This window comes from Protopterus annectens, chromosome 10.part0 (genome assembly GCF_019279795.1).
Source record: "Protopterus annectens isolate FY-2018-M chromosome 10.part0, PAN1.0, whole genome shotgun sequence".
Classification (NCBI taxonomy): domain Eukaryota; kingdom Metazoa; phylum Chordata; order Ceratodontiformes; family Protopteridae; genus Protopterus; species Protopterus annectens.
In genome coordinates this window covers 1,183,680,807-1,183,704,987 of record NC_056744.1, presented here as the reverse complement: position 1 = coordinate 1,183,704,987, position 24,181 = coordinate 1,183,680,807, and the positions used below count along the sequence as shown (strand labels likewise).

General features: G+C 38.4%; 1 protein-coding gene across 7 annotated transcripts in view; it reads right to left on the bottom strand.

Annotated features, from left to right (window-relative positions):
- The window catches only part of MAST2 (microtubule associated serine/threonine kinase 2), a 2,532,505-nt gene that overhangs the window by 1,036,103 nt on the left and 1,472,221 nt on the right, over positions 1–24,181 (bottom strand). For all 7 annotated transcript variants that reach the window (XM_044085935.1, XM_044085937.1, XM_044085936.1 and 4 more), the window contains one exon: positions 22,848–22,939. In XM_044085935.1, coding sequence (XP_043941870.1) covers positions 22,848–22,939 — 92 coding nt within the window. The remainder of the gene's footprint in view (positions 1–22,847; positions 22,940–24,181) is intronic.

Here is a 24,181-nt window from a genome sequence, read left to right as displayed (position 1 = left end):
ACGAGGAATTTGGGATCATAAAACATTCATGCTTCTCGAAGTTCCACACCGAAAGGGTATGTGACACATTCAGTGTTAGCAATGTTTTAACTGATATCCATGGTAAATACAACCAAAACATACTAACGCATTAAAATAACTATTATACAATTAAAAGTATCACATTTTAACCATCCTATGAGCTTCCTAGATGAAGTTCGTTAGTAAGCTGTCGGTATGTGTTCCACATTATGAAAGGTAGTGTTCTTTATTTTGAATAAGGAAGGTCGACCACTATGCTACTGAATCAGAGTCAATGTTACACGTTATAGTTTAATTTCTTGTATCTCAAAAATGGCTACTCTGGGGGGGTGACATACTCATGTGAATTTGGTTTTCAAAGTGTTCTTTCCTCAGTATGCCCCTTTTACATAACTCAACAAAATAAAGGAGTTTTTTGTGATTTAGCTACAGCAGTCATACTTTTAAGTAGTCTGGCTTCCTAACCTCTGAAAGTCACATAAATTTTAAATTTCCATTGAGACACCCTTATAAATGCTAACTAAAGGCTGTTGCAATACTTCTTCCCCTTTACACATTTAAACCCTCTTTAAAACAACCAAGCTAAAAAGCAGGAGTCTGTTAAGCAGTCAAATCTGCAGTCCTTAAACAACTGTCAGACCTTCCTCCATACTCCTCCTGAGTTATCAGACCTGTCAGTTCAATCTAACAGCTCTCTTCATCTGCTGCTCAGCATTGCCATTTCAGAGATGGTAGGGTTTCAGTAACTTGTTTACTTTCAGTTTGTCCTTAAATTATCTGCCCTTACAAGGATAAATGAAAAAGCAACACTCCACTGGGCAAAAATGAAAGTTTACTTAACATTTTGCTACAGTATAACAAACTCATTCTTGTTTGTCACATATTTATCCATAAAATAACTCTATGGAAAGAGATTTCACTTCACTGACCTAAACAAGACACAGCTTCGGGATAAAAAAACGTTTGAGTGGTCACTGTCACTGTGAACTACAAAAACTGCTATGTCTAGCCTAGGTCAAAAGCAAACTGAAAAAAATCCTTTTCTGAAACAATTGAAATTTGAACAGGCAAAAAAAATGTTTGACCTTCACTATCCACATTAGAAAAAAATTAAGAAAACTGAAGGGCGCAGAGGGATTCTTGGCATTAAACATCATGTAAATGAGAAACTCCATCTAAATGGAGGTTAAGATAGTGGAACAGTTCAGACATGTATTAAATGGTGGTGCTGTGTGCCCACACCCTCTTCTTTAGAATGCAGTGACTTACAGAGTACATGACAGCCGTGTAACACACAGCAACATCAGTAGTTCATCAGAATGTGTTGTAATGCTAGCAGATATAGAACCACGCAGATCAAAGAGAAAACTATCCAACGCTGAGTGCCAGCATCACATGCATCATAACAGACATGCTGTCCTTCAGAAAAGGTGCTGCATGCTATTATCAAGCTCTCTTGTCCTTTAGGACAAATGCCAGGATGTTATGCACATGCAAAGATTACATTCCAAAAGGGCATCTCTAACATGGGAAGAGAAGGCAGAGTGGAGAGGAGGGATGCTGATCAATAAAAGGGTGTCCTGACATTAGACTGAATGGTAAAAGGCAAAGTCAAATGGCTGAAAACAATTCCAAGTAATAATTCACCACAATACAAATCTTTCTAAACAGCAAACATGTATTTACACAGTATTGTAATAAACTAAGCCTACACTGCACCATGTTTGCGACAATCTCCACATACAACATTAGTAATATACCACAATACCCCAATATAGCAGGGTGTGCAACCTCAAAAATGAGTGAATTACATGGAGGACAGTGCAGGACACTAATAAGGGAAGTATACACAATACAGACCCCCTACACTGGAGAGTGGCAAGATGGTTTCCCCACTACAGATCCAGCATTCAATCTACTGTCAAGAAACTCAGTAAGAGTCTAGGTAACAGAAAGGTTCATCAAGGGATGCAGCCAACTGAGGGCTACCTGCAAGCAGATAACCCAAATGTGATGACTGCAACATTGAAACACGAAGAACATCAGAACTTCCAACCCTTACAACATATTATACAATGCATCAGTGAAGCATACTGTACAAATGTTTTAATGAAAAGATCTAGATTTTTACCACTCAATGAATAACTTTCTAATGTACCAACACTGCACACTTCAGCTAGCAGTAATTGCTACTACAGTTACAAAAAAAAAAAAAAAAAGTTCTGCATTTTGTAGGCTGATTTCCCCACATCACAGGTCCTGAAACTCAATACTCTGACTAAGCCGTCCTCTCCAGCAGCATCATCCTAGGCCATGTTACACTGACAAGACCCTGGCAGAGGAAGGGCTGACAGGTATGCCTGTACCAGGGTCTGTAGCACAAACATTAGAGATCAGGTGAAGGCCTATGCCTTTAAGGACCTCAGTTAAATACTTTGGTCTCCATATCCAGTCACCATTCTACTTCATAATGCAAAGCCTGAGGTCACTTAATACATCCCTGACCCCAAAACTGCAAGTGCTCTGCTATAAGGCCCACCTCTATGAACATTTTCACTGAGAATATCATCATTGTGCAATAGCCTGTGGTTACTACATCCATCCCTGACTCTGAAACTACAGCAGCTCTGCCACAAGGCCATCTCTATGATTGTTGTCACTGAGCATACTGTCATTGCACAAAACCGCAAGAGCTCTGGCATAAGGCCCACCTCTGTGAACATTTTCACTGAGAATATTGTCATTGCACAAAACCCTGTGGTCAACTACATCCATCTCTGACCACAAAACCTCAAGAGCTCTGCAATAAGGCCCACCTTTGTGAACATTTTCACTGAGAATATTGTCATTGCACAAAACCCTGTGGTCAATTACATCCATCCCTGACCACAAAACCTCAAGAGCTCTGCCATAAGGCCCACCTTTGTGAACATTTTCACTGAGAATATCGTAATTGTGCAATAGCCTGTGGTCAATGCATCCATCCCTGACCTGGAAACTATTGGAGATCTGTCACAAGGCCCACCTCTGAGGATGTTTTCACTGAGAATATCATTGTGCAATGTAAGCAAGTTTAACAAGAAGAGCCTTGCTGTGCATTAGCTTTAACTTGTCAAATACGTGCATGCCCTGTGCTGGAAAGTGGCTGTAACATTCCCCCCAATAGGGGAGTCCTTGCACTTTAAGGATCACTTACTAAATTGGTCACTGTCCTTTCACTTGACCAACAGATTACAATTGTAATGCCAGTTAATTAGTCTCCCTAGCTGCCTAGTTTCTGCATTCAGAAAATGAAAGTAAACCTGTTCTGCCTTGTGCCTCACTGTTAATTGCTCTGAGTCATTTATAAACTGATTGCTCTCTATAATAATTGACCTGAAGATAATGACCGTATAAACAGGAAAGGTGAAAATACTGCTTTAATATTTCCCAACAACTACCTGATTTCCTCCTACAACAAACCAATACTAAAACTCAATTCACCAGAGCTTATTACTTTCCTGAAAATAAACAAATATGTTTTACTGTCCTTTACATTCCTCCTGGTGACAATACAGTGACACTAAGATGTCCTACATTAGATATCCATAACAATTCCACAAGAAAAAAAATACTGCTAGGTGATCTGGATGTTAATTGGACATAACCCCTAACTCCGCTACATCCAGCATGAATTTACACTACTTCGCCCAACTAATTATTAGCCCCACAAATTACAGAACTACATCAAACTCGTTATTAGACCAGATCCTAGAATCAGACCTTAGTAAATTCACCACCATAGGTACAATTTCAGATTCTCTCAGTGTTACCCTATCTATACAACCAGGCAACTCATGCACCCACAACACAACCTGTCCAAGTTCTACCCATAAATATTCATTAATGCCCAATCACCCATTAACTAGAACATCCTAAAAATCTTCCACTTAGATGATTCTGTAAGTGAAATCAATACGACATTCCTAAATATTTTAAAAAAGCCTTGCACCTCGTAAAAGGAACAGACTAAAGCAAATAATGCAATTTGGCTATGGCTGTGTAAGAGTAGAATCCTACTGCAGGACAGAAAAAAGTGTGGAAATCATGGCAAAAAATATAAACCATCGCAATGTCTTGAAAGTGTCAGAATGCTCTGCAACCATATTAAAAAGCAATGAAATAAAGACAAACTATACATTAACAACCTTCAAAATAATAGAAAACAACCCTAAAAATCCTGGTCAGACATTAAAGAAGTCTTACGATCTGCCCAAAAAAACCCCTCTTCTAATAACTTACCACTGAAAACCCCAACAGAATTCAACTTTTGTTTCATAGATAGTAGTGTCCCTAACCAAGGATTCTCCAACATCTGATCCCAACCCTGCCCAACAACTATGTCACCACATTGAGTTTCCTATATAACCTACTCAAACCATGTTCTACTTCAGCTGATGACTTTCCAAGCGGATACCTTAAAATAGCAGCCAATAACATTGCCTATCCTGTTTCTATCCTTATAAATAGGCTAACCCAGGAATCCCACATCCCCTCTCTCTCTGGAAAAAAAACACACATTATCCCTCTGCACAAAGGAGGAAACTCAACAGATATCACTAACTTTAGACCAATAGCAATCTTATCTCCTCGCTACAAAATACATGAAAAATGCATTCAAAAACAATTGCCAAACTTATTTCCTGGAGGAATAACTCCTATCCAACACACAACATGGCTTCCGTCCTTCCCTTAGTACTAGTACTGTCCTTCTAACCTATATAGATACTGTCAATAAAGCTAGACATAATGGCAAACTAGTCTCATCCTTATTTCTAGGCTTGTCTAAAGCCTTTGACAAAGTTTGCAAAGCAAACTTCTACTTCAAATGTCCTCATTAGGTCTCTCTCAGCTCACCCTTCTATGGTTCAAAAGCTACCTGTCCAATAGGTTTTAGTCAGTAAAATGGCATTGTACCCTCTCTCCAAACCTCCCCATCACTACCAGTGTAACACAAGGCTCTATCCATGGTCCCCTTCTCTTTAACATTCTCATCAACAGTATCCACACAACAGGCCTTCCAAATACAACACGCAGATGACTTCACACTCATATGCACATCAGACAAACTGGCACAACTCCAAAAAATTACTCGGGCAGTTTTAACAGCCACTGAAACATAGCTTTGTAACTCACAGCTCAACCACCCAAAACACAAACTTCTATTTTCCCCCCAAATTCCTCTCTCATGAAAAAGCAACATTTAAAATTCTCTCTCTCTTAAAAATACAACCATTGAAGATACTTCTCATATGAAATTATTAGGGACGATAGTGGATGACAATCTTCAATTTGTCCTATATATACTAAATTGCATAAAAAAATCACCAAAAACTAGGGATGCCTTACAGATCCGAAAACTTTCTTACCAATGCAACCAAAACTATACTTGCCACTACGTTATCTCCTCCCCTACTTTATGGTGCATCTATTGTTACTAACTTCTAGGCATCTCAAAAATCATAAGTTGAACAATGCTATAATAAAGTGGCTAAACCTGCAGCAAATACCCCTTTCAGAACCCACTACTGTACAGCACTAAAAAGCCTAAGTTGGTTGCAAGTACCCCACTGACTAACATACACACAGCTTCTTACCACCTATAAAACTATCCCACATCTATCTGCTTGTCCACCACTAAACATCATTCTACTCAGCTATGTTTCCACTCAGTCATTACAATCCAATGACCAAAAACTTCTCTATCCACAAACCTATCAAATCTGCTGGGCAGGGTCTGTACTCATACCATGCTGCTAACGCCTGGAACTCCTTACCTATATCCATTAGGTTGATACTCTCCCTCCAGTCCTTTAAAACCATTCTGAAAGACTTCCTAGCCAAAATCTGTCTCTGTTCTTGCTCAACCACAAGATAAGCTATACCCTTAAATATGAACAAGTACCTTTTCAAACCTTACAACTTCAATCAATTTCTCTCCTCTGGCTTTCTATCTTAATATGCCACAACCCTGTTTTTTTTCACTTCATATTGCACCTCCCATTTGTATTTATTTATTTACCAGGCAGTACACTGATCAATGTTGACCAATTTCAGGCTAAGCCTGGGTAAGCCCTAGTATATGCATGTATTATATTAACTTACCTTTAATTTCTCTACAGTAGCTAAAATTTCTCTAAATATTAAATCATTGTCACATAAATTGCATCTGTGTTTAGCCAATGTTGTCACATTATGGACATTTAAGGCTCATATAGGTAGCACAAACAGAAGGTTATAATTCAAAATGGAAAAGGATGATGATGAAGCAAGGAGGGTAGTTCAAGAAATAAAGAGCATGGGATTTTGGATGCAGATCCATAAGGAGAATAACAACAACCATACAGAATATTATATTCATTAAGTAACAATAAGTATTCAATTTTACTAATGAGAATGAATGCAAGTAGGGGCACAGAAAACAGGCAAGGTGGGGATGGAAATTACTGGAGAAAACTGGCAAAAGAACAAATGTATTGGGAGAAAACAATGAGAGAGAGAGAGAGACAACAGATTGGGATGAGGCCAAGAAGAAGTTTGGACTGCAGGTTAGATACTGCTTTCTCCATCATGGACTGATAACAGAGTATAGGCAAAGCAAAATGGATAGGACAATCTTAAGTGAAAGACATGCTCAGGTGGAGTTTTTAGCTGAATATAGAACGGAAACTGCTGCTAAATAAGATAATTAGTTGAGCAAACAAAATATTCCATGGTAGCTTTACTTACTGCGCAACTATATCAGACCAACATTACATAAATTGCTGAAATTCTGCTTGCCCTTAAACCTCACTCCTACCTCCTCTTCCTGAACATTATTCTGCATGTACTGTTCCCATGATTTCCATTTTTTTCTACATAATTTGTTCTCTCTGTTTTTCTGAAGATCCTCTTCCAGTTATTTTATCTCTTTTACAATACTCAATACTTCAGATACAGTTGGTTTAGACTCTGACTTCCATTTTCTAGTAACTGCTTTTTTGACAGCCAGCATAATTATACTTAATAAGGCCTTACATGTCTAGGCAATTTCGATCCTGTGCCTCAGGTAAAAAAATATCCTCCTTAGATAAAGTATTTGTTCGCCCAACATTTTTGACAGAGTACTCTGCGGGGAATTTTTAAAATCTACCAACTCATTTTAATTCTCAAAACATCTTCCCATCCCAGTTACCTCTTTCTTCCCCATCACACCTCCAACATACGCTATCTACCTGAGGAAAAATTCTTTGGAGTCCACATGGGGTATACAAATACCTATGCAAGCACTTCCAAGCAAAGATCCTAAACCTTCTGGATTTTGTTACATACTTTGAAGCCATACACATGTGCCCCCATTGCTCTCCCGTGAACTACTTTTCCAGTCTCTTTTTCCAATCTTTCCTAACCTCTTCTGATTAACTCTTATAGATATGTGATGTATAATGTATGTAAAAGGAAAACAATGTTAATGTGTTTTGTTTTCTTTTCTGTTAATGTGCGTTTACCTACATCTTAAATAATAATTTAATAAAGGTGTTTAAAAACTGATGTCACATTATGCCTCGGTTGGTATAATTATTTAAACTGTAGATGTTTTGCACTATTTTTTAAAGACTGTAAATTTATTGTTCTTAAAATGCTTTTGTTATACTTTGGAGCTTTTCTCCCAGAACCTCTGCTGATAATGGGCCAGACTTTTTTGGTTATGAAATGTCAGTAAATAAAATGCCAGCAACTGGCTTGGCACATACCTGTATACGGCCTTCATCTAGTCCAAAACTTTATTCTTGCTGACTGCACTAAGACCTCTCAACTGTCCCTATTTTGGATGAAATGTTCCTAATCTCAGGCTCACGTTAGGATGTCCATACTTTTGGAGGCATGTCCCTCTTTTTAGGCTGGAGGTATTGCTGCTCTGCAGATCCTCTGACTGTGGAATCAGAAAGATGTCACCTTCACCATGGTGACTGCCAAACTGGTGTAACAACACTTCACCAGATGTTTAATGTCTGTGGTAGATAAACTCTGATCAAAAAGAGTTATTATCAGGGTTGTATCCCAGAGATCAGTCCTGCGACCACTTCTCTTTGGCATCTAGTTCTGTGATGTCAAGGCTGATGTTAAAGGCCTGTGTCTGATGAGGTTTGCCACACTAACAAGCAGTGCTTGGGCCATGGACTCAAATGCCAAGAAATGCTGCAGTGCATCCATGTTCTTATCACATAAGTGATACCCCTTAAAAACTGCCTCTGCCATTAAGGATTTGGGTACTTCCACAGAGAACAAATTATCCTCTGATCACCATGTGCTCACTGTTAGAAAATCCTTTTATATAGCCAAACTATAAAACAAAATAAACTTTCCAAAAACTAGTGAACCAAAAGGGAGAAGCCTCCGACCAGAAAAAACCAGGCTCATAGTTTTGTAAAAGACAGTTCTTGAGTTTATTCAATAAAATCCACGGATGCAAAGTTAAAAATCCACAGGTAGCATTAAGCGCTTTTCGTCATCCTAGATAGGGTGACTTCTTCAGATAAAATGTGAATAGCAGCCTCCAGCTTATATAATACACACTCTCCCATAAATCAAATAATTAAAGCTCAATTAGTTTAATTGCTTCTAACACAATCCGCCCTTGAGATTTAAAAGGGCGATCCTACTTTTCAGCTTCTAAATAATACGTATTTAGCTCTTAGCAGGGACTATGAGTTTTTATCATTCCTGCGATGTTCAAACATTTGTGGGATTTGTACATGAAAATAAAAAGCCCAGAGTGTGGACTTTATTAGGTCTAACCTTATGTATTGACCTTAAGATAAAAGTTAGACTATCTTTTTTACTTTGTAGTAGTTTTAATAATAAATCTCCCCAAAGAAAAGATATTACTTTTCAGCTTCTAAATATTATGTGTTTAGTTGTTGACAAAAACTATGAGTTTCTATCGTTCCTGCCCTAATCCAACATTTGTGGAATTTGTGCATAAAAATGAAAGGCCCGAAGTGTGACCTTTAAACGGATAGATACTAGGTCTTATATATATAAGAGCAGTATATTTTCCTGATGCCAAGCCGGTTAATTAATTCTTAACTTTAAAGGGTACTCTAAAGTAAAAAGCAAAACTAATAATAGAATAGAATAAAGTCCTATTTCTTTGTTGGGAATGTTTTAAGCTCATAATTTTATATGTAGAGTTGTTATTTTGATTAATATTCCAACATAGTTCACTCATTCAGTCCTATTCTAACCATCTTAAAATGATAAAATAATATGATATATTGTATCCCTAAAAATTAGTAATTTGAAAATGAATAAATGATTAAAAGCATGAATAAGTAAGTGTTATCTGATCAAGCTTTTAAGCTTTAAAAGACATAAAATATTACAATGGTCATTTAGTCCAGGTTCCATAAAAGCATTCGTTCTGAACTGCCATGATAGTTCATGTTCTTCAAGTAATAGGTTGAACAGTCCCCTTCTGCTACCTGGTTTAATTTGATCAAGACCTATAAATTTAAAAATGTGGTCAGCAAAGGCAGAAATATGTTTACTCAAGGCATTATCTAATTTCATATTTGAGATAGCATTAACATGTTCATATATCCTATCTCGCAGCCTCCTTTCTGTCTTACCAATATAAAAACATGTACATATAGTACATAGAGCTCCATATACCACCATTCTAGAATTGCAATCCAGTTTGGCATTCAGGGTGTAGGTCTTATTATTAATCACATGTTTATTCCCTTTCTTGATGTATTTACAATATTTACAACAACCGCAGCAGAAGGTCCCTTTATCTTTAATATTATGTCCCCGTCTTTCCAGAAGTGCTTTTAAGTTTCTCCCCTTTCTATATGTTGTTTTAGGGGGATTACTAGAAATTTGGGAGCATCTTTTATCATATGAAAATATAGCCCAGTTTTTATCCATTATATTTCTTATCATGTTACTTTCAAGGCTGAAGGTTGTAATGAATCTAGGGGTCTCACCTGGGTTACTAGTGGTGGCATTGACTACTCTTGAGTCAACTTCGTAGTAGTCAAGAACCACATTACTATTATTGGTCTCCTCATCAGTTTGGCCTATCCTGACAATAATATCTCCTTGGTTACTATAGGTGTTCTTACCCTTTAATAAAGGGCCTATAGTCCCATTGGCTCTCTTCATTTTGACTTCATCTAAAATGTCTTTTAGGAATACTCTAGGGTACCCTCTATGGTGGAACATGTCCTCAATGAATCCGCATTCCGTCATGAAATCATCGTCTCTTGTTACCATCCTAGCTACTCTTATTGCTTGTCCCTTAACTATAGCTTTCTTCTGCCAGTAGGGGTGTAGACTCGAGAAATGTAGGAAGGAATTACTATAAGTAGCCTTCCTATATATCTTTGCTGAGAACTGTTTATTTACTATATCTTTTGTTAACTCAATATCAAGGTAGTTGATTACAATCTCCTGGAAGTCAAAGGTGAATCTAAGGAAGCTTGTCATTTTATTCATGTAATCAACTAAGTCTGTTCCTATATTTAAATTCCCTTTCAGGCATATAAAAATGTCATCTAGGAATCTGGTATAGTATTTAATATTGTCTCTTAGTTGGTCTGAATTCAAGATATATTCATTCTCCCAGTAGGCCATGACTGTGTTTGCAAAACTGGCTCCTACAGGGGATCCCATGGCTACTCCGCATTTCTGCAGGTAGTAGTCTTTGTCAAACAGAAAGAAATTGTTCGTCAAGATTATGTCAAGCAGGGATGTAACTAGATAGACTTCATTAGATGGAGCGCCTTTTTTCACTAAATATAAGTTAACCCATTCGAGACCTATATCGTGGGGTATGACAGTGTATAAGTCGACTACATCTACTGTAAGGAAATTCAATTCCTCATTGAATTCGATGTCGTTCATTTTATTCAGGAAGGCCCACGAATCTTTGCTAATTTGGATTTCATTTCCCAAATATTTTTTCAGGATGTTATCAACTAGTTTAGCACTTGCATAAGTAAAAGAATTTCTTCCATCAATCAAAGGCCTAAAAGGCGGGTTGTAAAGGTCTTTATGTATTTTAGGGGTAGCAAAAAATATCGGGATTCTAGGCCATTCACATTTGATGTAGTTATACATGTCTATGTCTATATACCCCTCAATGAAAAGGTCACTAAAGTAACTCTTCACTAGTCTATGTGCACGGTTCATTTCATTTATACTAACTTTTGAGTAGGTATCATTATCAGACATTTTAGACACTCTAGAAATATAGTCACATTGATCAAATAGAGCGAGTCCCCCTCCCTTGTCAGGTTTAATAGCCCTCACGTTGAGGTTTCTAAATAAGTTAAGGAAGTCTTTTTCTTCAGTAGTAGTGTTAGGCTTCTTGTAGTTTTGGTTGTTATTGAAGACTTTGTTTTCCTTATTAGCTAGAGCCCTCAAGTCAAGTTCCATCATGTCTTCAAATGTCTGGAGGGTTGGGTCCAAGGGGGGGGTTATAATCGCTCGGAATGTAATAAGTTGAAGTCTCGTACTCAGATTTCCCTAGGAGCAAATGTAGGTTGAGTTTCCTTACGAAAAGTTTCAGGTCTTTGATGCTTTCAACAAGGTCCATGTGTTGGTTTGGTATAAATGTATAGCCTTTAGCCAGAAGTTCTGCAAAGCAGGGTTCTATAACTAAGCTGGAGTAGTTATATATTTTAAAGTCCCCTGTTTTGTTAGTGATAATCGTAGGAAATCCAACCCCATTAGTTATCTCCTCGGTTTGGTCAGAGGGCGCTGGTTGTTTTTTTGGTTATTTTGGTTGAAAAAAGTCTTTTTGGGAATGGCTCCTTGGTAGGCATAAGTAAAATTGTCTTCTTGATCATAGTAATTAGGGTTGTTGCCATCTCTCTCTCTATTTCTCCTTAGGCGATGAGACCAAGTATTTCCTCCAGATTCTGAATTATTTCTTCCAGTAGGGTTAGGATCAGCCTCACTGTTTTTATAATTCAAATCATCAGTCTCTATATTATCATCCCTTACATGTGTTGTATTTGCCACCCTCGTGTTGGTTTGAGATAGAGGTGGTTTAGGGTAGGCTATATTGTTCTTGTAAGCAAGTCGGTCCCTTGCCATTTTCTTATTTTTATTAGCTTTTAGTCTTACTAAAAGCTGGTCAATAGTTGCAAAAGATCTGTCATAATCATATTTATAACGAGGGAATTCAGTACTAGAAAGGATTTCCCCGTTCAGTTCTTTAACTTCGTTCGATAAATCAACAATCTGCAGAGTATAATGTTTGATCATGATTTTTAATAAGCCAAAACCCTGTTCGTCAAAAAAAGTTAGTAGTTCCCTATGGAAGGGAGAGTTAGCTACCAAACCAGTAGGAAATACGTGGTAGCGTAAACCTTTGGGTACTAGTTTTTCTTTGATACATTCATTGAGGTAATTAACCTCTAATTGTAACTTCTTGATCTTAACCATTTTTGTAAATTATTATTTTAAAAATTAAAAAATTAAAAATTATAAATTAAGTTATTATCAGGGTTGTATCCCAGAGATCAGTCCTGCGACCACTTCTCTTTGGCATCTAGTTCTGTGATGTCAAGGCTGATGTTAAAGGCCTGTGTCTGATGAGGTTTGCCACACTAACAAGCAGTGCTTGGGCCATGGACTCAAATGCCAAGAAATGCTGCAGTGCATCCATGTTCTTATCACATAAGTGATACCCCTTAAAAACTGCCTCTGCCATTAAGGATTTGGGTACTTCCACAGAGAACAAATTATCCTCTGATCACCATGTGCTCACTGTTAGAAAATCCTTTTATATAGCCAAACTATCACCAGAGGTATGTCTTCCAGATCCAAAGCCTACATCCCCTGCTATTCCACCCTTAGCAAGTAAATAATAGAGTACAAAGCTTCCTTTGGCATATGACCAATCTCGAGAGACCACAGCATTTCCTTACTAAGTCAATTAAGGGTGTGTCCTCCTTCAGCTACCATGACTGCCTTAAAGCTCTCTCCGTCTTTTCTGTTTCCTATCGACTTCTGAAAGGGGGCTCTGTCTAGCATATAAAGCTTCAAAGGATTCTATGCAGCCACCTGCATATATATACAATACTAATAACATCCTAAATATTCAAGAGATCTACACCTCCACTAAAACATAAACAAGATCTGCTGGTGAGAGAGATACCCAGCACAGAGAATTCCCTATTTTATGGAACCGGTAAAACAGATGCCTCTTAGATGTAAAGCAGTCATTCCCAGGTCCCTCTTACATCATAAACTGTATAAAGAGGGTTGGCAATTTTAAGTACACCCCTGGTCTGGTCCCTCAAACGCTTATGGAAAGGGTTCGAAACTAGGTATAATGTACTTCATTCTAATGGAATCTAGTAATAATTCATGTCTTGGTTAATTCTATTTAGGATCTTGAGCTTGGCTACACATGGTTCACTGCATCAACAGCTGAATATTAACCTATGAACCCTGGCTAGGGCTCCAGGCACTGGGCTATGACAAAATTAGTTGGCTTGGCTGGTCTTTCTTTCTGGGAGATATGGGGTGTTGAGGAGATATTCCAGTTACTTCAAAGCTTTCCTAGGTGCTTGGTAAATCGCTTCTTTGTAGAGACATTCTCCTGCCTACTCTCTTCTTAATCATCCAGATAGAAGTGAAGGACTTGTAGTGGTATTAGGCATACAGTCAAGACAAGAGCTCCCACATGCCCCTGCTTCCAGACTTGCTGGACCCTCAACTCATTAACACCTACATGGTGTGGAAAGTCACACATCTAGCAGCTTACCAAGTCTTGCAGTCTAGAACACTTTCTAAAAAATAAACAGCATTAGAAAAACAAATGCAAATATTTTGCGAACAAACAAAGCTATTAAAATTGTACAAATAGCAATGTCATCAGTAAGAAGCATTATTCTAGTGATAAGTCAGTGCATTCATAGCACACTATAATGCACACAACCCCCAAATTATAATTTCTTATAAACTTTCACAAATGTTTATTCCTTGAAAACTATACAACCTAGATATACATTGTTAAAACTTTTTACTTTCACATAACAACAAGAAATTCATCTATAAGTGCATATATATAAGTGCATGGTATATTTACAAAAATAAGAAAATATATGATTAGTTAGCAATGCAAATAATACTGGATATCTCTCAAGCTGTACAATGTACGGTTCAAACCTCAAAGATAGTTGTCTACAACAACATCTAAGGTTTTACCTAATGTCATGCAATAGTTTGTAAGTCATTTGGTTTTTGAAGTATTAACAACATATTGGAAATATTGCTTATTTTCATAATTAAAGAAAACTAACAATATTTGCAGTACAGTGTCATATAAATAAGCATTTTCAGTGAATTATCATGTCTCCCACATCGATGTTCCCATCATATACTTCAATAAATGTAGGTCTCTAAGTTATGAAAATATGAATGTAAATATGAAAATATGAACAAGTTGCAAAGATTAATTTCTCCACAGGAGATCATCCTAGACTAACAATCTTAATGTCATTTTGTTAACGCCTTGCCCTTTCTAATTCTGCCTATTATTAGCTGGTAACTCACTTAGTTAAAGAAACCAAATCTAAAAAAGACTTGGACACCATACAGTGGTGTGGGTGTGAACTTGGAAGTATACAAAAAACAAGAGAAAATGGACTGAAACACTCACAAATGGTTAAAAAAATACAAAAAAGCATTACAGGCTTGAGTGAGTTAAGGATTAACTGATCATCCAACTGCAACCTGGGAGACCAGGGTCAAAGGTAGGCACCAATTCATTTCTTGCTGTCAGGGTCAGCTGCCCACTTTGAGTCCAGCAGAAAGGAAAGGAAGGGCTCCTCTTTAGGCTGCCCTTGTTGGCGCTGCATGTATTATTCCCACTCCTCAAAGGAGGTTGGTGGTGGAGCTGAACAGTAAGCAAAGGCTCTAGACTCTGATGGACAGAAGATGCTGCAGGTTTTTTCTGGCAATGGGAGAGTTCTGCCACTCACTCCCTTCTGCCCAAGGTTTTACCCTGTCATCTGGACCTATGGTCCCTCTCCTGTGCTCCTTGGGATCACACTCTCTCTCTCTCTCTCTCTCTCTCCAGTGAGTAAAGAGAAAGGGTAGTGCTCTTAATTCATCTCTGAATGGGTCCACCCAGGATTTACAAGTGCCTTGTGATCCTCCTCTCTAAATCTATACAAGGTGTTGACCACTGGTCTAAGCCTGGTAACAGGGGACATCTCCATGTTCTTCTTTCTGGGCTTCTGGCTTTTGGTTGTCCTTATGATAGTATGAGACACTGCCAGCTATGCCAGAAGTAGGGCGGTGGATGTGTAACATATGCCAACATAGCTAGCTGGAATTTTGTAAAATATGATGTCATTTGTATATCAAACTGATTTGTATAGATGCGTGTGTTGAAAAATCTATTTGTAAAGCTGCTCGTTTTAAAATGTACTAACAGTGGATCCTAACTGAACTGTAACTGAGGAAACGTATATATGTTAATAGAGGATATTGGAAGACAAGAGGTTAATATTAGTCCAGTTATAAATTACTTAATTTAGGCCATATAGATCGTGTCTTACAGTTCTGACAACCTTTAGAGACAAAATGTCTGTGCCAGAGAATGGTTTATTAGCTCCTGTAGGAAGAGTGGAAGAGTTTTATAGCTTCCAGATGGTATAACACATCTCAGCTAAGCTCTATCTGTATGTATGGTAACACATATGTGGAAAATTCTAGTTCAGTTTCTAGCAATGGGGGCAGCATGGGAACCAGAAGTCAGATGAACAGATGTATGTGATGTCATTCTGTAATCTAGGACAAAAATGATGTTTTAATACCAGTTGTCTATCTTCATTTATCCTTGACTTCCCCCTCCATCCTCCAACCTTTAAAGATTTCTTGGTGGAGCAGATTATTTATCCTAGAATTATTATGATTTTTTCAAATATAGTAGATATGACTTCAATCTGGGCTTCCTTTCTACTATATACTTTTCTACAAACTTGATCTGAGGTAATTGTGAGAGAGGAATTGTGAGTGGAGGTGGAGCTCGAGAGTTTTTGGCTGGTGCGAGCTGTGGTGGTAGCCAGGTCGGTTCAGATATTGGAGCCGAACCCATCTGTCAAGGATAAATGAAGATAGACAACACAGATGGAACATTATGGTAAGTATATAATTTCTTTTTATATCTGTCAGGCCCATAACTGAACACAATTCTTTGTTCTGCTTGTATTCTAAGGGAGACATTATTTTGACTGAAGATTCTTTAAAAGGATACCAATGTGTCATAATCTACAATACAAGGGAAGGATAGTCTGCTGGTTCATATTCAATAGTGTATAATTTTATAAGATGAAGACTATGCTTGGCTTACACAGCACTTGTTGATAAAGATCTGCAAATATTACTTTGCCTTAAGAAGTTCCTAACAATAGAACATTAAAAGATACTAACAAAAGCAGGACTGTTAAAACATTTGGGCTGGGATTCAGAAATGGCTACCACCAGAGGTAAGGCCACAGGTATCCAACCTCTGGTGGACACCTTTTCTGATTCAGAAACAGGCCCACTGCAGTGATTATATAAGGTCAGTAGAATCTATGTGGTGGTCTGTCTCCATGGCTATGCTATATGCTGATGAGGCATTCCAGGGGAATGGCTTATTCTAATTAGCTATGTGTTCTCCATGGAAATGCATGCAAGAAGGGTATTTATGCAGTTTAGGGATTCACTGAAATAAAATGAATATGGGCAAAATGTTGCATTCCCTCATTGCTTCCAGTGTGAGCGACTGCACTGTAGATAAATTAGGTGGAGTTTAGCAGAGAAGTAGTGGTTGGAGTGTGTGAATGTGTATATGTGTATGGAAGTGTCTGTGCATGTCTGCAGGTTTAGGAATGCTATCTGATTAGTGTGTGTGTGTGTGTGTGTGTGTGTGTGTGTGTGTGTGTGTGTGTGTGTGTGTGTGTGTGTGTGTGTGTGTGTGTGTGTGTGTGTGTGTGTGAGCAATATCTGTAACTAGTAATACCTGCTGGTAGTGAGGGGGTTGGAAAAATGGGGATGGGGTTTGGCATAATGGTTAAGGTGGTTACCTCACAGATACAAGGTACAGGGTTTCATTCTCACATTTGAAGGAAACGGGCTAGGCTAGAAATGGCCCAAAAGGGCAGATAGTCTAGTACTTACCTATGAAACTATGAAACATGAGACAGACGTCTCAGATCACTCTTGTTTTTGGAACCTGGCAAAGAAGGAAGACCACTCCCCTACTTCATCTTGCCCTGCTCTAGTAAGTAACCAGGGAATAGTAATTCTTTAGATCAGTCAGAAAATATACTGAGATTAGCTAAGTATTGTTTTTCTGTATCTGTGTGAATCTATTCATCCGTGTTATTTTAATATTTCCTGTGAATGAAACTCTGGTGTTTATTGTAAATAGATATTCCGTATTTTCATGTTCTTTTATTATTTTTTATTAAATATATTTAAACTTTTCATTGTGGCTGGTCCTTCAGAGAATATTTTAATTTTTGAGAGTATGCATATCTATTTGATGACTCTGTGGCCATTCCTGAAAGCCTTATTGCACTGATCCACGCACACACTACATTTGTACTAATAGTAATTTCACTCAATATAACTTGGTATCCTTGTAAGAGCCTTAGAGTAGCTGGCTTTAGAGTGTCTGGTGGCAGTTAACATCCTTACAGTCTTGGCAGAAGGGGGCACGGCTAGTAAATCTGTGTCTGCCTTTCCCAGGTGTGTGTGTGTGTGTGTGTGTGTGTGTGTGTGTGTGTGTGTGTGTGTGTGTGTGTGTGTGTGTGTGTGTGTGTGTGTGTGTGTGTGTGTCAGCTGCTTGGAGCATGGACATGAACTACTGATTTCACAGAAAGGGTGCTGGAGGACTTAAGTTGGACACTCGGCTGAGGACTCAAGTCTATAGCTGTGCTAGCAGGAAGTCTTATTAAGGACATGGAGGGAGACAGACAGAGAAATCCAGACCCCTGGATTAAGTGTGTTCACTGTGTGTTCTTAAGGGGAAATTATGCTTGATGCAGACAGCTGCATCTGAAAACACTGTGTGTATCTATTTCTGTTTTAAGTGAACATCCATCTCCAGTGACAGTGGTGAGGATTCAGGCTCCTTGATTACTGGCCCAGAGGGGCTACATCACAGTCCTGTCTAGGAATCCTGTGGTGGGAGATTTATTAGTCACATAATCCAAGCTCTCAAGCAGTAGCACTATGGAAGGGCTTAATTGAATGAAGGGCTTCTTGAGATATCAACTTCAGCTGGCCTTCCTTTCTATGACAGACCCCTTTGTTCACTGTGCTAGATGCTTTTCCCCTCACAGACATCAGCTAGAACTGGACGTATTTCCCTTGTGCAGAGGAAGCCCAAATTCTGACAGCCTGGGGTTGCCTTTCAGGTGGTATGTTCCTCTGGGTACTACAGTGTCCTATGTTAGACATTAGCCAAGGCACTTGGGGATGAGCAAGATTTTCACCTACCTGGGTACAAGGTCAAGACTGAGTGTTTACAGGGGTTCTGAAAAACGTAGGGAAGATGTTCACTGTGTACATGGTGTGGGGATGGACTCATTTGAGTTCCCCAAAAAAATTTGAGGGCCTATGTCTGGTGCTCTAGGCAGGATAAAAGGCTTCTTCAAACTTTGTGGGACTCATCCCAGGTTCTGGAGGCTAAGGAATCCTGAAACAGTATCACAGTTAAACTTCAGGGCAAGAACCTCAGTATCCTACCTACTCATTTCTTTTGAGATTCTGACTCCCCCTTCATACTGAAGCAGAAGATCAGTTGTAGTCTCTTCTAGAGTATTGGGTACTATTCTGAGATTCTTGTCCATAGCATTTCCGCTCTTTTCAGGGACACTGTTTAATCACAATCATCTTCTCTAGTGGCCGTGGGGAGGGCATGGACTGCTGCTGTACTTGCGGCTTCCTTTTATCCTGGTCAAGGTTATTCCACTCCACTGAAGGACAGGTAACCGAGTTCCACAAACAACCTGGCCAGGTCCATGTCTATTGGGTAACACCAACTTCTAATGGGGCCCTGTTGGTAAAGCCAGAAAATGCTGACTGGGAAACTTTCCATGTGTGTTCCAGTAGCAGCAGTAGTAACTCTCTATTGAATTAGCCTGACACCTCACACCTTGCTCGCTGTAGACATCCAGGTGGTCCTGAGCATTTGCTGCTCACCCTCATCTCCATTCAGTAACTGGAGAAGGTTCTTCTCAAATACTGATGGGAAGCAAGATGGAAATTCAGCACAGACCAGTTAGGCATTCCAATTTTGGAAAGCTACTTCTGCCTCTTTGTGGAGGACATTTCCTCTAGAGATCCAACATTTCTGGCTTGAGATGCACACTTATTTGATATTAGGTTTACTGATCCCATGGTACTGGAGTACATGTGAAAGTAAATTTTTTCCTAATAGCTGTAGTCCAGGAGGAGGAATGGTCATCTCTCCCCACATCCTTCTGGAAAGGCCCTCATCTTATATTTTCTCTGTTCTCTGAAAGGAAGGTTAACATCCCTTCACAAGTTTGTCCTGCCATAATTCTTTATAGGGGAGTAAGAACTATATGCAATAATGCTGCCCCTCCCTCCTGAAAGTGAATCTGTTCTCTGGGTGAATGGGTCCTCTCCTAGGGTTTGCTGGCTTCTCGTGGAGCAGACTACTTGTTCTATTAGCATGTTGAAAGGATGACAAACTACCTTTGCCTCAGAAAGGGAGAAGAGAACTGGGTTTTCCATCTGTTTCTGAGCATTCTTATAAGGACTCAGGCTGTTGTTAAGCCCACTTCTACTAGGAGTTTTTGTCTCCAGTGCCCTATCAAAAGTGATTACCACAGCCCTTACTGATCCATGTGACTCCTTTTCCTAAGTAATATCCTTGGCCATGTGATCAGGTCTATTTACAGAAGCTCTCTAACACTCGGTCTCAATGCTGGTTCTGATGTCATTCTCTGTCTCCTTTTATGTAGGTGGTTTCACCACCTGGGATTCAACCTAACTGAAGGATGCACTAAGGAGTGTCACTGAGGTTAGACATGACAGACACAGTGATGACAACACTAGAGGATAAACAAAGAGGATCCCCATTCTTCTCTTCTGTTACTCTCTGAGTCAGCAATTCTTCCAATGACCCTTAGCTGACAGACATCCTTGTAAGTTGGTCAAATATATACTCTATCACTTGTTAACAACTGATGCTGTTGGCTTTGATTTGTAGGAGGATGCCCGTTAGTGGCAAGATGTTGAACAGGAGTGTGAAGGGGACAAGTGCACTAATGCAGCCATTTGATATGTCATGCATTATAAGGGGCATGCATCAGAGCATGAACATGGGAAGTCCTGGAAAAGATGTCACACATTTACTGATGAGGAGGACAAATCCAACCAAAGGACCCACCAAGAAGGTCTTTGTTATAGATCACATAATATTCTAAGAAAGCAACTGTTGCAATCTGAACTTTATACCAGTAATGTGGTGAAGGTAAAATAAAGGGGCATCAAACATTCTACTCTGCCCCCCCCCCCCCCCAAAAAAAATATCACATTCATAAAAATAAAACTAAGACCAAAACACCAAGAACTTACAAGCTCAAAGCTATAAAGCAAAGTGAGCAGAACCTCCGGCAGAAGCTCATCTCAACATGAATGATGTCCACAATTTCACATGTACAGAAAGAATCACACAAAATGTTGTGAGCATATTTACCTCTTAGCCATTTGGGGCTTTTGGAATGGAAATTCTGTATGTTGTTTTACACTATGTAGACTTTGAGTGCTGAAATTATGGTTTAATGGTCTACAGCAGCACCATTTTACTTAACAGCTTAATATTTTGCTAGTCTCACAGATGTAAAATGAAAAATATTTCAATACTTTAAAGAACAGGTTCTAATGTTTTCCAACAGTTCCTTATTTAAGATGGCTGTCAAATGACATTCTTTAGTCTCTGTTTATGCTCAATAGTGAAGTCATCAAAGTCAGTCTGATTAAAACAAAATTCTTCAAATGTATATAACAAAGTAATAATACAGTATTTAAAAAAACTGAGACAAAACATTAAGTGAACAGGACAATATGAAAATATATTGCCATCTTTGTTTTTGTAGGATGCATATCCCCACATCCCAATGTGAAGAGATAAACTGTCCAATTCTGAGTTTGGACAAAACTGGAAGGGAAATGAAGTGTTCTGTTTTCTAGTAAAAAACAAATATTTCCTTTCATCCACGTCTCCAAACCTTGAAGCTGGAATATAAAAGCAACAGCACTGGGGAGACACAGCACCCCCAAAATGGGGGGATGCTGCACACCTATAAAAATAGATTAAATATTGCATAATATTTGTGTTACTTCATGAATCTTGTCTACTGCTTTGCAAGAATGAAACTGTGAAAGAGTTCTACCTCTCTCTAGTTAGAGGACACCAATGAAGTACAGGTCTTTTTAAATCTCAACCAGTAGGTCCTGGATATAGCCAACAACAAAATGCTAACAAGTAGCTCTTAGTACTTTTAGATTATCATTTCAAAATGTTTATGTCTTGTAAAACAGCAAAATGTTGGGGACTGTTATGTGCTGGGACTTTATAAGTACTATATGACTCATAAGTACATGGTGTCTCCACACTGCTACAGACAACCTTATAATCTAACAAAACACGAAAAACAATTATTTAAGATGATGCAGTACCGTTTCCCTTTAAAAATAAAAAATAGGCACATACTACATTACAGATGTTTATTATCTTTCAAATTTTGCCACATACTCATATTCGTAAACTAAATTAAAAAATAACACACACAACCTGAAGAGTGAACTTACCTCAGACTACTGTTTAAAAATAAATTTACATTTAACTAAACCTGAACATTGCATTAATTTGATGAGCAAAAGCATTTCTATTTTGGGTTGTTACAGAGACCCACCTCCTCCAGCACTACCTATACTGCTTGCCACAACAGAGTTAGACATCCGGTAGGAATATCAAATCAAGTAAAAACAGCCAGAAGAAGGTCACAAAACTGCTTCTAACACATTAAGCATTTTGTTGTATGCAGTCATCATCTATGCTGAGAAAACATGGCACAAATAAAGGAGAACTCCTCTTTAATATACTCCTGGACCTATTTTTCTCCATTACAAAAAAAAAAAAAAAGATCCTGAGACTCCCGGACTGTGATAAAGAGCATATATCTGCTTACTCTAAAGTACCATGCAGCTTGCTTCATAAAGGCGAAGTGAGTTCTACAAACTTGTGTGAATATGACCCCAACATTTCTTACATGTACTTATTTACGAGGTAGTTCCCCCTGCTCAGCTATGATTACCAGATGGAATTGTTAGGGCAAATTCACATGATCAAATAGTTCAAATTCCCCTTTGACCTGTTAAAAGCAGGCTACCCTATGTTGCATGCTGTCAGCATCGGGCTTCTAAACAGAAAGAGATTGGCTGTTTTTTTTTTAAACAAGAGATTTTGGAGAAACAGGGTATTATAGTTGGGACTTCCAGGTTCCAGTTAAACATTTTTGTTTATTTTAAAATAAGTCCTAATGTATATTAATGCACATTATTCCTTTACAACCATTCCTATAAAGTGCAGGATAAAAACAGTGAAAACAATGAACACATACAATAACATTGAGAGTGAGCTAACATCTTGCCTTCTTAAAAGTACAGCTTTGCTTTTCACAAATTTGCATAAAAATAAAAAAAAAACACACACATCGACAGTAGATCAAATAAGTTATATAACTGTGAAATACCTGTGTGTCCATGGAGGGGTGAATGAGGTCTTGGTAAGGTTGGAGAAGTACTTGATGTCACTATCAAACTCTTCCTGTTACTGGTGCGACAACTGAAACCACAACAAAAATAAAAACAGCACTTATAACAGTAGTGCAAACAAACATTAAAAAAGAAATGTTGCAATAGAAACAATTATTACTCCTGCACTTCTAAACCTCACCGACAGCTAAAGCAGTATCTCATTCAACTGCACTCAGAGAAAAAAAGTAATACAATAAACACTGAAATAAATGCACTAGAAAGTATTAGCTCCTTAAATACTTATAAAACCTCAGATATTAATTCATCTATATACAATTATCAACAAACAACTCAGATGGGAGATATAGTTGATTGTCTTTTTTTAAACATATTTATTACACATGACTTTTTTTTTTTTTATTACAGATACGCGGTGGTGCAGCGGTAGCGTTGTTGCCTCACAGTAAGAGGTTCTCCCGTTCGATTCTCGACTGGAGTGCAAGGAGTGCCTTCTGTGAGGAGTCTGCATGTCCTCCCCACTGTCGAGTAGCATTCCGAAAGACAAGTGTGAATGGGCGTGCCTTCGTTGAAGGTTGGGCGTCGAGCTGGCAACTCTGCACCGTAAAAATCTACTGCCCAAACATTAGCGGACCGGAGTTCCGCTGTGGCGACCCCTAACCAGGAAAAGCCGAAAGGCAAACAACATTACACATGACTTTTTTAAAGACATGGATACACATACAATAATACAAATCATAGCCTTTCCATTATTTTCATGCAGAACACATTTACATTCGCTTTTTAACAACTTGCACTCGCTTTTTAACAACTTGCACTCATTCCAACAGTACATATTTTGCTCATTTCCTGCCTTCCCTTAAATTTCACTCCTCCTTCTAAAGCTTATTCTGAATGTAATGTCAGAGCTGGCCTTTCACTTAGCACTTCCATCTTCCCTATACTCCATTTTCAATAACTGGTAATACAGGCAGACATAGTTGATTGCTTTAACTTACTCTCCTTCTTCACATTAGGTGGCAGCTAAACGTTTGTGACAACAAAAAGTGTTATATTACTAGCAACCTTATATAACTTAATAAATAACGGCAAACATATTCTTTAAGAAAAAGCAATACTGTGTTCCTTTAAAAACAATTGGGCACATGCTATAGATGCATGTTTAGAGAATGAATAACCTGGACATTACCACCCCGGCTGAACAATGAACCAGGGTTGTAATGTACAGATAAGGCTCGCTGAGAAACAAGTCCACTCCCTGGTGCACTACAAATGGATCATGGTTGCTCTGAGGAGACCTCTTTTGTCTACA